The following is a 14,296-nucleotide window of genomic DNA, read 5'->3' as shown; positions in this document are numbered from 1 at the left end:
GTAGGAGTTTTGGGCAGCAATAAGAGCTGTAAAGTTAATTGTAGATAAAATTCAATTGAAGATAAATTTGTAGTGGACTTAGAACACTTGCATGATTTTCTCTACTTTCATTTAGCCTCACACATGAAGGCAAAAGAAGACAAAAGTTAGGGAGTGGTTCAACTGAACCTTCGTTGACTATAATCGGTGATTTGATAAGGGAGATAGCAATTCAAAAGAGAACTCAATGTAGAACTAGATTGATTGAACATGTGTCTAAATGGGAGAAGAAGAAAATGTTTAATGTAACAGTAATTTCTAGGAGAAAACTGAGGTCAAGGAATTGCAGGTCAAAGTGCAGAGATAAGGTTATATAAGTATAGCAGAGAAAGAGGTGAAAAGTTTAGAGTAAAGGGGTCCTCAGACTATAGCCTGCCAGCCAGATGCAGCAGCTGAGATGTTTATCCCCCCTCACTCAGGGCTATGAAGTTTCTTTATTTAAAGGCCCACAAAACAAAGTTTTTGTTTTACTATAGTCTGGCCCTCCAACAATCGAGGGACAGTGACTGAACCCCCTATTTAAAAAGTGTGAGGACCCCTGAAGAGTGTGCTTAAATAATTAATAAAATTGCATGCAAATAAATAGGCTATTTTCTTTGGATTTTTATTCCCCAATCTTAACTTTTAGATATTTTACATCATTGATCTTTATATATATGCATATATATACATATATGGAGCAAAACAAATTTCAGTTACAGAAGTGGTCATTTTCTGTCAGGAGACAGTATTTGTTAACATAAGGATCAAGATTTTATCCTATTGATTGTATTTCTCAATGCCCTTGTCACATCCTTATTCCTCAGGCTGTAGATAATAGGATTAAGCATTGGGTTTATGACACCATAGAACACAGCAACTCCTTTGATCTGCTCCCTGGAGGATGTGGGTGTCATGTGGAAATTATTAGTGTCCCATAAAAAGAATGACCACAAGGAGATGGGATCACAAGTGGAGAATGCTTTCAGTCTTCCAGGATGTCTTCATCCTGATAATAGTCACTATGATAGAACCATAGGACACCAGAATCAGAGACACAGGTGCAAGAAGAATCACTACACCCATGGAGAAAATGGCTATCTCTGCTTTATGTGTATCTCCAGATGCCAGGGTCAAGAGTGCTGGGGCATCACAAAAAAATGATCAATCCTATTGTCTCCTTGTAGGAGGCAGACCGTGAATATAGTGTCAACTGAAGATATTACAATGCCGAAAACCAGCACCCAATGCCAAATGGCCCATATTCTCCCTGTCATGATAAAGAAGTAATGCATGGGGTCACAGATTCTAAGTATCTATCATAAGACATCACAGCTAACACTGAACACTGTGTAGCTCAAAATGATGGAAAAGAAAAATCTGAGCTGCACATCCATGAAAGAAATGACCTTCTTTCTAGTTAGCATATGGACTAGGGCTTGAGGAACAATGCTGGAAGAGGCCCAAAAGGTCAGCCAGAGACAAATTACAAAGAAAAAAGTACATGGGTGTATGGAGCTGGGATTCAGTTATGACCAAGTAGATAAGGAGTAAGCTCCCAACACAGTACCTAAATAGACTCCCAAGAACAATATAATGAGTATCAGCCTTGCCTGAGGGTCATCAGAAAGACCAGAAGAAGAAATTCAGGTCACCCAGGTATAGTTGTTCTGGTTCTATATTGTATCTTCCTGCTTCTTTTGAAAGACCTCTAAACATGATATTAAGAATGTAACTTTAGCATCATTGAAAGAGACTTGAGATGTCTTCTGGTCAATCTTCCATCAAGCCACCAACATCCATGCTAACATTTCCACAAATTATTTTCACTTATGTAAGCAGTGCTCTCTAACAAGAAAACCATTTCATTGTTTGAAAGGTCAGTGCATTAGAAAATATTCCCTCATATTATAAGCCAATGTTGACACATTTTATGGTGTAGTAGTTGACTTTATTAATTTCTTATTAATTTCTGAGTTTTATTAGCAGGCATGAATCTGCAAATACAAAGTTTCAAGAAAACAAAAGAAACAGAGTAGGATCCACTGGAATACCAAGGCAGAATTATCATGGTAATATCTGCTTAAGCTTCCTTTCTATTATTGTGTTTATATGCCTGATTGGTAATTGGTCAGAAAGTCATTTTGTAAAGAACTGTAAGGGGGCCACAGGAATGATCACCCCACTTATCTTTTTCCTACTAATATTAATCCATCTTCTTCCATTTTGTGCTTTGTACTCAATTCCTGACCTCTGCTATGACAAATTGCGTCATCTAGTGATACTGACCTCCTTGATTTTGTTCACACAAGATATTCAATCATCTCTGGAAGTTTTTCATTGAAAGTTCCTTATGACAGGAATATTCTCCTTCCTCATTTCTACTTTTGGGTTTTCTTCAGTTTTTTCAAGTCCCAAATAATATTCCACATTTTCTAATCCTCCTTAATTCTACTATCATCTACTATTTTAAATTTATCCTGTCTAGTTCATTTGAACATGGATGTTTTTTTTTTTCCTTTATACTGCAATCTCCTTGAAATTAGGACTATCTTTTGTTAGTCCCTCAATAAACATTTAGTAAGTGCTTGTTCTGTGCCAGTACTGTACTAATTTCTGGGGACAAGAAGAAAGGCAAAAAACAAGCCCTGCCTTTTAATAGGTCACAACCTTAAGGGGGTAAACATGCAGAAAACTACAGAGAAACATATTTTATATAATTTAGATGTAGGAAATTTCAGAGAGTATTCTTTACCTTGGTATGAAAAAAATCCTAATAATTAGAATTTTGTAGAAATATAATAGGCTTCCTTGTTATCTAATAAGTTTCACATCACTGGTGATCTCCAAGCCATGGCTAATAACTTATCAATCCTGGGAAACTCTGGGCCCTCTAACATTCTTTGATCAGCAGTTTCTAATCCGCCTTGTTCCCAGATAGTAATAATTCCAAGACAGAAATTTTATTCTTTTAATCTTTTCTCAACACTCTCTTACTATAAGTAGGCTGTTTTGTTAAGCCCCAGTGTGGGCTTAAATCAGCAACTTGCCCCTGCTGGCTAGAGGTAATTTTAAATGATTTTACCATTTAACCATAGTTTTATCAGCTGTTCTATCTACTTATCTACCCACCCCTTCTGAATGTATATAACCCTGTTTTAACTTCCCTCTTTGGGCAACTCTGTCTGAAAAGCAATTCTGTGCCTTGAATTGCAATTCTTAGACCCTGAATAAAATGCCTCACTATTATTCCTTGATCATCTAATTGGTCTGAGATTTTGTATACAGCACTTCTAAAAAATATTTAGAGAGATCACTTTTTTAAAGGTAAAGTTGAATGAGAGCACTTCAGATGTTTTCCTACTCGAAATTTCTGAGATTCAACAATTTGAGTACATGACATTTTTAATTCCTTTCATTGACTTGGTCACCTTCCTCTGGTCACATTTTAACTTGGAAATATCTTTCTTCTGATATTGTATTAAATACAGAACCAAGTATTGAAGAATGCATCTTACTGCTACAGAAGTTTTGCAGGACTTAAGAGTACAATATAATTATTAATGTGCACATTTGATCACTATCTATTAATAGAAGTCAGTCTAAAATCAAGTTAACTGCCCCCTCATCCCCTAACTCCTCCAGAGTTGTTCGAATTAATGACTGTTTCTTATTTCAAAAATCCTTCCACCATATCTACTTCAATTCAAAATTGCAGTGAAGTATTTCCTGGGATCATTTTTATGTCACATCCATAGCATTCATTTCAGTCCCCAATATTAAAAAAAAAAACCTATCAAGTTTTCCACAGTAATTGATGCATTTGCCCACATTTCTTTCTGTGACTGAAGAAATAATACAAGTAATTCAATATACAAAAAATTGCACCTGTAATTGAGAGCATTACAAACCATTTTCTAGGGCTCTCTATCCTTTGTGAAAAAGAAAAGGACATTTCTTCCAAAATATGGAGTTTTTAAGCTAAGGGACACTGAAAAACAATGATTATGAAATCAGATTTTACCCAATGGTCCCCTGATAATTGCATTTCTGAGAGCCTTTTTCACATCTTTATTCTTCAAGCTGTAGATTAGGGGGTTAAGCATGGGTGTTATCACTGCATAAAATACAGACACCAACTTCCCCTGCTCTTTAGCAGTCCGGGGTGTCATATAGGAAATTATGGCTGAGCCATAAAAAATGATAACTACAAGAAGGTGAGAGCCACAGGTAGAGAATGCTTTGAGTCTCCCTGAGGTTGTCTTCATTCTGACAACAGTAACTATGATACATCCATAGGAGACAAGGATCAAGGTGACAGGTGCAAGAAGAATCACCACTCCCATAAGAAAAATGGCCATTTGTGAGTTATGGGTATCTGCAGATGCCAACTCCAGAAGAGCTGGGGGCTCACAAAAGAAATGAGGAATCCTATTTTCTCCCTGGTATGGAGGTTGTAGTGTGAATGTTGTATCTACCATGGACACTAGTATGCCACTGACCCAACACACTAAGGCAAGCTGGATACACACCTTCCATGTCATAAGGAGAGGATAATGCATGGGGTCACAGATAGCTAAGTACCTATCATATGACATCACAGCTAACAATGCACATTCCGTACATCCAAAAAGGAGGATGAAAAGAAGCTGAACTGCACACCCCATGAAGGAAATGAGCTTTCTCCTGGAAATCATATGGACCAGGGTTTGGGGAACAATGGTGGTAGAGAAACAAAAATCAGCTGTAGACAAGTTGCATAGGAAAAAATACATGGGTGTATGAAGCTGTGAATCAAATAGAACCAGGGAGATGAGGAGGAGGTTTCCAAGCACAGTAACCAAGTAGACCACCAGGAATAATATAAAGAGCAGTAACTGGGTCTGAGGATCATCGCTAAGTCCAAGAAGGAGGAATTCTGTGACCCATGTCTTGTTAGTTTGGCTCATACTTTTCCTTTCTTCTTTAGGAAGTAGCCAATACTTTCTTCTTAGTGAAACCTATAGAATTATACAATCTTAGTGTTAGAAGAAACTGCAAGATTATTTAGTCTAGCTTCCCAGCCAACCATCAACAGCTTCCTTGGTGGTAGCCATTGAACACTTCCAATGAGAAGTTGTACACCAATTCACAAGAAAGTAATTCCTTTGGTGAACAATTTTATTACTGAGAAGAAATTTTTCACTCTGATTTATATCCATTGATCTCAGTTATTTTGGGTGGAATAATGCTAGCTAATTGCAAACTTTCAAATACTGTTTCTTCCTATGTTTTCAGTATTCTGGTAGTATAAATGGACTTGGAATCAATATACTCTGAGTTCCATCCAATCTTAAACATTTATTAGCAATTCTCCTTCTGAGTTTCTCCTGGAGCCACTATTATTTTTACTAAACTACTACTGGAAACTACTATTGGAAACTCTTACAGTATGTGTTATCATATGCAAATCATCTGTATCTCAATTTCCTCACCTGTAAAATATGGATAACAATAGCATCTACCTCTCAGGATGGTTATGAGGATAACATGAGACATTTGTTAAATATTTTGTAAATTTTTATATAAATGTTAGCTATTCTATTACTACTATTTCTGTTCTTTGCACATGACACCACATCTCCTGACTTCATGCCTTTTTGCCTGTTGTTTTCAAAGCCTTCAATGATCTCTCTACTTATCTCCACTCTCTGGTTTCCTTGGCTTGCTTTAAGACTGAATTTAAATCAGACCTTTTGCAAGAGGCCTTCCTCACTCCAATCTCATTCCCCATTTCTAGTCCCTTCTTTTGACATTATATTCTATCTACCTTGTACATAACTGTATGCACATAGTTTACCTTTTGTCTCTATATATTATGTGCTCCCAGAGGACCTGAGGATTTTAAGGACCAAAGTTATCATGTAGATGATGCCTCTTCAATCATTCTATATTACTTTCTGTTAGGTATTGTTGAATTCTGAGCAAATGTGGGGAATTTCCAAATGACATCTTTTCCCCTAGATCCTAAAAATCACTCAATCATCTGGACCAATATACTATAAAGTTTGAATCTTTTCTTTTATGAAATAGACAGGAATCAAGCAGGAAAGGGAGCTACACAATAATTCAGGGAAATGAAACTGATGCAAATGTTTAGATTTCATCACTTTCTGTGATCACAACAGCAGTGATCTTGCCTACCAGTGCTCACTGGGTATGATTTACAGTCTCTTCATCATTTAGGTTGCCCTGTTTCTCAAGTTAATGTCTTTTCAAAAATATACCATTCAAATGGAATATAATACACAAAATATGGCCTGAATAGGGAAGTATAAGGAACTGTCAACTCTCCAATTCTGGACATTATATCTTTCATAATACAGCCTAGAAATGCATATTATTTGACTGTAGATGACCTTGCTGGCTCATTTGAGTTGTAGTCAGCAAAATCACAAGACTCCACATATACTGTGGTATAGGCATACCTCTTTCTTCCAATTAGGCATATTTTCAATCATTTCATATCATAATTCTAGTGTCCTGAAATTTGTATTGATCCTTGTTTAATACATGTTAGATTTCTTATCGATGTGTTAAATTTCTTAGCGCCAGGGGCAAATGTGATAAGGATAATATTTGTCAGGCAGTTAAGTGTTGAGCTGATAAAGTGCTGAGTCTGAAGTCAGGAAGACCTGAATTCCAACCCAGTTTCAAATACTTACTTGTGTGATCTTGGGCAAGTCACTTAGACTCTATTTACCTTAATTACTTGGAGAAGGAAATGGCAAACCATTCTTGCATATTTGCCAAGAAAAGCCCATGGCTATGACTGAACAATAACAAATAAATAATTGATATTGTTTGATATTATGGAACAGGGATAGAATTTTGATCACTCAGTTTAAGACCTAACTCTAAATTACATTGTTGTTAGATATGAAGACTCATATCTAACTGTATCTACTGAACTGTATCTACTGTAACTTGTATCTACTGAATTTTTCTAGTTGTAAAATCATTTAGTTTTTCCATATTATCACAAACTCTTTCATATGCTTTGCTAAAATCCAAGTTTACTTTGTCTACAATATGTTCCTGATCCACCAATCTAGTTACCTTTTCCAAAAAGCAAATGAAAGTAAATTGATATTAGCTGCTTTTTATAAAACTATGTTGACTTTTAGTCATCACTACAATATTTTACATGAAGACAATATTCAGATAAATTTACCATATGTACAAATTATTCAAGGTGAGTGACCATTGCTAAGGGCCAAGGACTTATGGCATTTTTTTGGAAATATATGTGTGCTTAACAGTTTACATCACATTACTCCTGGCTTATGAAAACATCTTCTGCTTCCTGAAAAAATAAGAATCCAATCTCTGAGTGGGAAGACCAACAAGAAAGAAAGTTTATGACACTGTGACAATCCCATTGTTGCTCAGCCTGAATGTCCTGAGCAGAGATGTTCAGTCTGGGATCTGTGAACTCATTTGAAAATATTTTACTAATGAAATTCAATGTAATCTGCTTCCCTTTTAATTGGTGTGTTTTGTTTTATTCATTTAAATACATTATTTTGAGAAGGGGGTTCATAAATTTCACCAACCTGCTGAATAAGTCAATGACCCAAAATATTGAGAATCCCTGATTGATGACCTTTCTGGAAAAAGAATAATACCTTTAGAATAGTCACCATATTTGTGTTCACATAGGACCTTTGGACAGAAGGTGGCCTGAGCCTAGAGAATGTTCCACTGAAGTTAGTTCGTATTAGCTCATGCTGATGGAAAAGTATTATTTCAAGGATAAAAATGTATAGCAATCAAGATAACTTTGGAAAAATTGCCTCCAATATGGAAGAATTCCAAAATTGGATCTTGTTTTGCTGGCATCATTCTCTCTTTTCAGGGCACACACTTAGAAGATGGCTATGGAACCTTTTCCCCACCAATATTTTGCACTCATAAGTCATTTGTTCTCTGAAATGTTGCTCTTTTACTAAACATTCATGAGAGTCTTTTTGTTAATTAATATTACATGAATGAGGCTGGAATTAATACAGGACAACTGCATTCATTCTATTGTCTTCAATTTAATAAGACTATTTTTGAAACTGATGACTAAGATATACCTGTATTCTAGGATTTACCTAAGGCTCTGTTGCTATTAGAATTGTATAACTTCTAAGATTCCATTCAAATGATTTCACAATTGGTAGAGTTGGAAACTCTCAGATCAAAAATTCCTTTTATGTACCAAATGCATGGATGCACATTATCTATGCTACTCTTCACTCCCACCTTAAAGCCCTCTCTGCTATTCAATTAAAATAAGAATTAAACTGTCTTGTGTCAACAATACTGCCTGTTGGCCAGTAAAAGAAGCTTTCTCTGATCAGCATTTCTTCCCTATTACTCTCTCTGTAACCCCACAGGAACTTCATGCTTTCTTTTTTTTTTTTTCTGAAATTTACAATTACAGCTCTCTTCATTTCTATGTAGCCAATGAGTTTTTTTACACACTTCCTCTTTTTCATCTTGTATAAGTCAGGCATGTAGAAAAAATTAATTTCTCTTTCTGGATATGTCTCTGTCCACCCCTGTGTTTCTCAGACATTCTGTTTCTGCTTTTATCTTTTTGTCTCTCTTTCTTTTCTTCTTTCTTTTTTCTTTCCTTCTTATGTGAGCCACAAATCATAACCAATAAACTGAAAAATAATATTGGTTTTCACCTATGTTAAAGAAAGGGAAGATAGATTAAAGAAAAGGAAGATAGATTAATAGTTTGGTATCTGTCTCTAAAGCCTTGAGAATTCCATAAAAATTCTCTGAGAAGCACTACAGAAATTTTATCTACACTTCTATTCTCTTCAAATTAGTTCTTCATTTTTCAATACTAACATTTCAGGTAAAACAGATTTTTAAAAATCAAATTTCAGGGTACTGTTTAGCTTTATTATGACTTTGTTAGGATTTTCTTTTCTCATAGAGGATGTATCCTACTTAAAAAAGGTTTTTAAGGGTTTCAATGGAAACAAAAGTATCAATTGCAATATTGTTTCTATGGGCAATGCTTCTAAATTCAAACTAGTAGCTTACAAATGATCTTTTAAGCACAGTATGTTTGTGAATTAAGGAATGTTTGCATTAAAATGTCAACATTTAGATAATATTCAATATAATTGGTGATCATTCCAATTGATTTGGTCCAGGTGTTCTTTGTGTTATCTCTGGAGAAAGGGTGGAATAAATTAATAATATGGAGAAAATTGGAGATATGAAGAATATGTTCAACTGCCTTAAGAAATGACATATTTGAACTGTATGGACATGTATACATATATTGTATTTAACATAAACATATTTAACTTTAATATATTTAACATGTATTGGTCAACCTGCCATCCGGGGAAGGGAGTGGGGGGAAGGAGGGGAAAAATTGGAACAAAAGGTTTTGCAATTGTCAATGCTAAAAAAATATCCATGCATATATCTTGCAAATAAAAAGCTATAATAATAATAATAATAATAATAATAATAATAAAGAAATGACACATGTGGGGACTTCCCGCCAAGATGGCGGAGAGGACACACACATCTATCTAAGCTCCGTCTTGCTCTCAGATTACTTTATTTCATGACAAGGCTTGGGAATTAGGGCTTGACTGAAAAAAGCCACAAATACTTACCAACAGAAGGTATCCTCGAAATTTACCAGAAAAGGTCTGTTTTTACTTGTGGGAGGGTTAGATCAGGAGCAGACTGAAGGCAGGCAGCAAGAGTGCAGCGGTCAGTGAGAGTTTGGAAGGCAGCTCACACTGAGCAGACCTGAAGGAGGTGGGGTGTGATCTCACCTGTTTCTGCGGGGAGAAATTTACCACAGTGTGGCTACTTTGCCCTAAACAAAGGGGGTAAAGACTATAACCCTGGAAAATCTAGGGTCTTTTGGGACCTGGCCACATCCATCCAGAGTGACTCACCATGCTCTCAGAGACTCAGAGTGAAGATCCAGTGCAGCCATTGCTGTCCTGCTCATGCCTTGCTGCTGCTCCCTGCATTCTGTAAAGGAAGCTTGGTAATACCATCCGGGTCCCTTCCCCCCAAAAAAGCAGACTGCATTTGCTTTTTTTATTAGTTTGTTTTCTTTGATTCTTCTTTGACAAAATGAGCAAAAAATTAAAGCACACTCTAACTATTGATAGCTTCTATATGGATAGAGAACAGACTTTGAACCCCGAGGAAACTAAAAACAGACTGTCGCCAGATGAATCCCCAAAGAGGGCTATGATCTGGTCCTCAACACACAAGAATCTCATAGAAGAAATTTAAAAGGCTCTCACAAGAGAGATAGAAGAAAAATGGGAAAAGGAAAGGGAAGCTTGGCAAGAGGGTCGAGATAAACCATCCCACTCATTTAAAGATAAAGTGGATAAACAAATCAAATCCTTAAAAAATAAAATCAGTGAATTGGAAAAGGTAAACAATTCCAAGGAAAACAGAATTAGTGAGGTAGAAAAAGAAAATAGCTCTCTAAAAACAAAATTGGTGAAATGGAAAAAATTCCATGGAACAAAACAACTCACTTAAAAACTCAATTGGACAATTAGAAAAAGATATTAAAAAAGTGAGTCAAAATAATTCATTAAAAATAAAAATTGAACAAATGGAATTGAATGACTTGAGGAGACACCAAGAATCAGTCAAGCAAAACCAAAAAAATGAAACAATAGAAAAAAAGTCAGATGCCTTCTTGGGAAAACAAAAGACTTGGAAAATAGATCTGAGATAATCTGAGAATTATTGGACTTCCTGAAAAATATAATGAAAAAAGAGCCTGGACACTATTTTCTAGGAAATTATAAAAGAGAATTGCCCAGATGTTATAAAAATCGAGGGTAAAATAGACATTGAAAGAATTCATCAATCATCTACTGAAAGGGACCCTAAAATCAAAACTCCAAGAAATATTGTGGCTAAATTCCAGAACTATCTGACCAAGGAAAAAATACTACAAGCTACTAGAAAAAAAATCAATTCAAATATAGAGGAGGCACAATAAGGATTACTCAGGATCTAGCAGTGTCCAAATTAAAGGATTGAAGGGCCTGGAATCTGACATTCCAAAAGGCTAAGGAACTTGGTATGCAGCAAGGAATAACTTACTAAACCAAAATGAGCATTTTTTTTTCCTAGGGAAGAAGATGGACATTCAATGAAATAAATGAATTTCATCTATTTGTGATAAAAAAAAACCCCAGAACTAAACAAAAAGTTTGATCTCCAAAAGAGACTCGAGAAACCTAAAAAGGTAAAAAGAAATCTTGGAAACTATATTTCTGTTATAAAAATGCATAAAGAACACATGTATAATTTGTTCTAGAAACTACAGGTGGAAAGGACATTGTACAAGAAAAAGGGTAAAGTGGGGGTACTACATCTCATGAAGAGGCAAAGGAAATCTAATATATCTGAGAGAAAGAAAGGAGGGGGATGAACATATTGTGTATCTTACTCTCATCAGAATTGGCTTAAAGAGAAAAATATTGCACATATTTGATTTATGGAGAAACTTCTCCCACCTCATTGAAAATTGGGAGAGGAAAAGTGAAAAGGGAAGGAGTAAGCTAAGTAGAAGGGAATACAGAAATTGTGAGGAAAAGGGGTAAGAAAAGGTGAGGAATTTTAAGGTGGGGGAGGGATCCTAAAAAAGGAGGGCTGTGAGAAGCAAGTGGTGCTCACAAGTTTAATACTGGGGAGGGGGGTAAGGAGGAAGGAAAGGAAAAAAGCTTAAACAGGGGTTAACAAGATGGCAAAAAACACAGAATTAGTCATTTTAACCATAAATGTGAATAGCATAAACTCCCCCATAAAGAGGAAGCGGTTAGCAGACTGGATTAAAAGCCAGACTCCTACAATATGTTGTTTACAAGAAACACACTTGCAGCAGGGTGATACATACAGAGTAAAGGTAAAAGGTTGGAGCAGAATCTACTATGCTTCAGGTGAAGTAAAAAAAAACAGGGGTAGCCATCCTCATCTCAGATCAAGCAAAAGCAAAAATTAATCGAATTAAAAGCGATAAGGAAGGGCACTATATCTTGCTAAAGTGTAGCATAATTAATGAAGCAATATCAATATTAAACATATATGCACCAAGTAGTGTAGCAACTAAATTCTTAAAAGAGAAATTATGAGAGCTGCAAGAAGAAACAGACAGCAAAACTATAATAGTGGGAGATCTCAACCTTGCACTCTCAGAATTAGATAAATCAAACCACAAAATAAATAAGAAAGAAGTTAAAGAGGTAAATAGAATACTAGAAAAGTTAGATATGATAGATTTTGGAGAAAACTAAATGGAGAAAGAAAGGAGTACATTTTCTTCTCAGCAGTTTATGGAACCTATACAAAAATTGACCATATATTAGGACATAAAAACCTCAAATTCAAATGCAGAAAGGCAGAAATAGTAAATGCATCCTTTTCAGATCACAATGCAATGAAAATTACATTCAATAAAAAGCCAGGGGAAATAGACCAAAAACTAATTGGAAACTAAATAATCTCATACTAAAGAATGATGGGGTGAAATAGCAAATCATAGACATAATTAATAACTTCACCCAAGAAAATGACAATAATGAGATGTCATACCAAAATGTGTGGGATGAAGCCAAGGCGGTAATAAGGGGGAAATTTCATATCTCTAGAGGCCTACTTGCATAAAATCGAGAAAGAGGAGGTCAATGAATTGGGCTTGCAACTAAAAATTCTAGAAAAGGAACAAATTAAAAACCCCCAGTCAAACACTAAACTTGAAATTCTATAAATAAAAGGAGAAATTAATAAAATTAAAAGTTAAAAAAACTGTTGAATTAATTATTAAAACTAAGAGTTGGTTCTATGAAAAACCAACAAAATAGATAAACCTTTAGTAAATCTGATTTAAAAAAGGAAAGAGGAAAATCAAATTGTTAGTCTTAAAAATGAAAAGGGACAACATGCCACTAATGAAGAAGAAATTGGAGCAATAATTCAGGAGTTCCTTTGCCCAACTTTATGTCAATAAATTTGATAACGTAAATGAAATGGAAGAATACCTTCAAAAATATAGCTTGTCCAGATTAACAGAGGAAGAAGTAAATTGGTTGAACAGTCCCATCTTAGAAAAAGAAATAGAACAAGCTATTAATCAACTCCCTAAAAAAAACACCCCAGGACCAAATGGATTTACATGTGAATTCTACCACATATTTAAAGAACAATTAACTCCAATGCTATATAAACTATTTGAAAAAATAGGGATTGAAGGAGTCCTACCAAGTTCCTTTTATGACACAGACATGGTACTGATACCTAAACCAGGTAGGTTGAAAACAGAGACAAAATTATAGACCAATCTCTCTAATGAATATTGATGCAAAAGTCTTAAATAAAATAGTATCAAAAAAGATTACAGAAAATCATCCCCAGGATAATACAGCATGACCTAGTAGGATTTATATCAGCAATGCATGACTGGTTCAATACTAGGAAAACTATTAGCATAATTGACTATATCAATAATGAAATTAAAAAAAAACATATAGTCATCTCAATAGATGCAGAAAAAGCATTTGATAAAATCCAACATCCGTTCCTAATAAAAACACTTGAGAGGATAGGAATAAATGGACTTTTCCTTAAAATAGTCAGGAGCATATATTTAAAATCATCAGCAAGCATCATATGTAATGGGGACAAACTGGAACCATTCCCAATAAGATCAGGAGTGAAACAAATTTGCCCACTATCACCATTATTATTCAATATTGTATTAGAAATGCTAGCCTCAGCAAAAAGAGTTGAGAAAGAGATTAAAGGAATTAGAATAGGTAATGAGGAACCCAAATTATCACTCTTTGCAGATGATATGATGGTATACTTAGAGAACCCTAGAGATTCTACTAAAAAGCTATTACAAATAATTCATAACTTTAGCAAAGTTGCAGGATACAAAATAAATCTACATAAAGCCTCAGCATTTTTATACATCACCAACAAAATCCAATAGCAAGAGATTCAAAATAACCGTCGATAGCATAAAATATTTGGGAATCTATCTACCAAAGAAAAGTCAGTAATTATATGAGCAAAATTACAAAACATTTTCCACACAAATAAAGTCAGATTTAAATAATTGGAAAAATATTAAGTGCTCTTGGATAGGCCAAGATAATATAATAAAGATGACAATACTAAACTAATCTATTTATTTAGTGTTATACCAATCAGACCCCCCAAAAGCCTA

The 14,296-nt window shown here is 35.0% G+C and overlaps 1 protein-coding gene and 1 pseudogene across 1 annotated transcript; both read right to left on the bottom strand.

The window, feature by feature from the left end:
* Nucleotides 1-785: 785 nt before the first annotated feature.
* LOC116421008 lies at nucleotides 786-1,661 on the bottom strand (annotated as a pseudogene).
* Nucleotides 1,662-4,031: 2,370 nt separating this feature from the next.
* LOC100931795 (olfactory receptor 2D2-like) lies at nucleotides 4,032-4,967 on the bottom strand. Its single transcript, XM_003757166.2, has one exon. It carries the CDS (start codon nucleotides 4,965-4,967, stop codon nucleotides 4,032-4,034), a length of 936 nt encoding a protein of 311 aa, XP_003757214.2.
* Between the last annotated feature and the right edge of the window lie 9,329 nt (nucleotides 4,968-14,296).

Source organism: Sarcophilus harrisii, chromosome 2, assembly GCF_902635505.1.
Source record: "Sarcophilus harrisii chromosome 2, mSarHar1.11, whole genome shotgun sequence".
NCBI lineage: Eukaryota > Metazoa > Chordata > Mammalia > Dasyuromorphia > Dasyuridae > Sarcophilus > Sarcophilus harrisii.
Note: the sequence above shows the minus strand (reverse complement) of the source record. Positions and strands in the feature narration are given on the sequence as shown.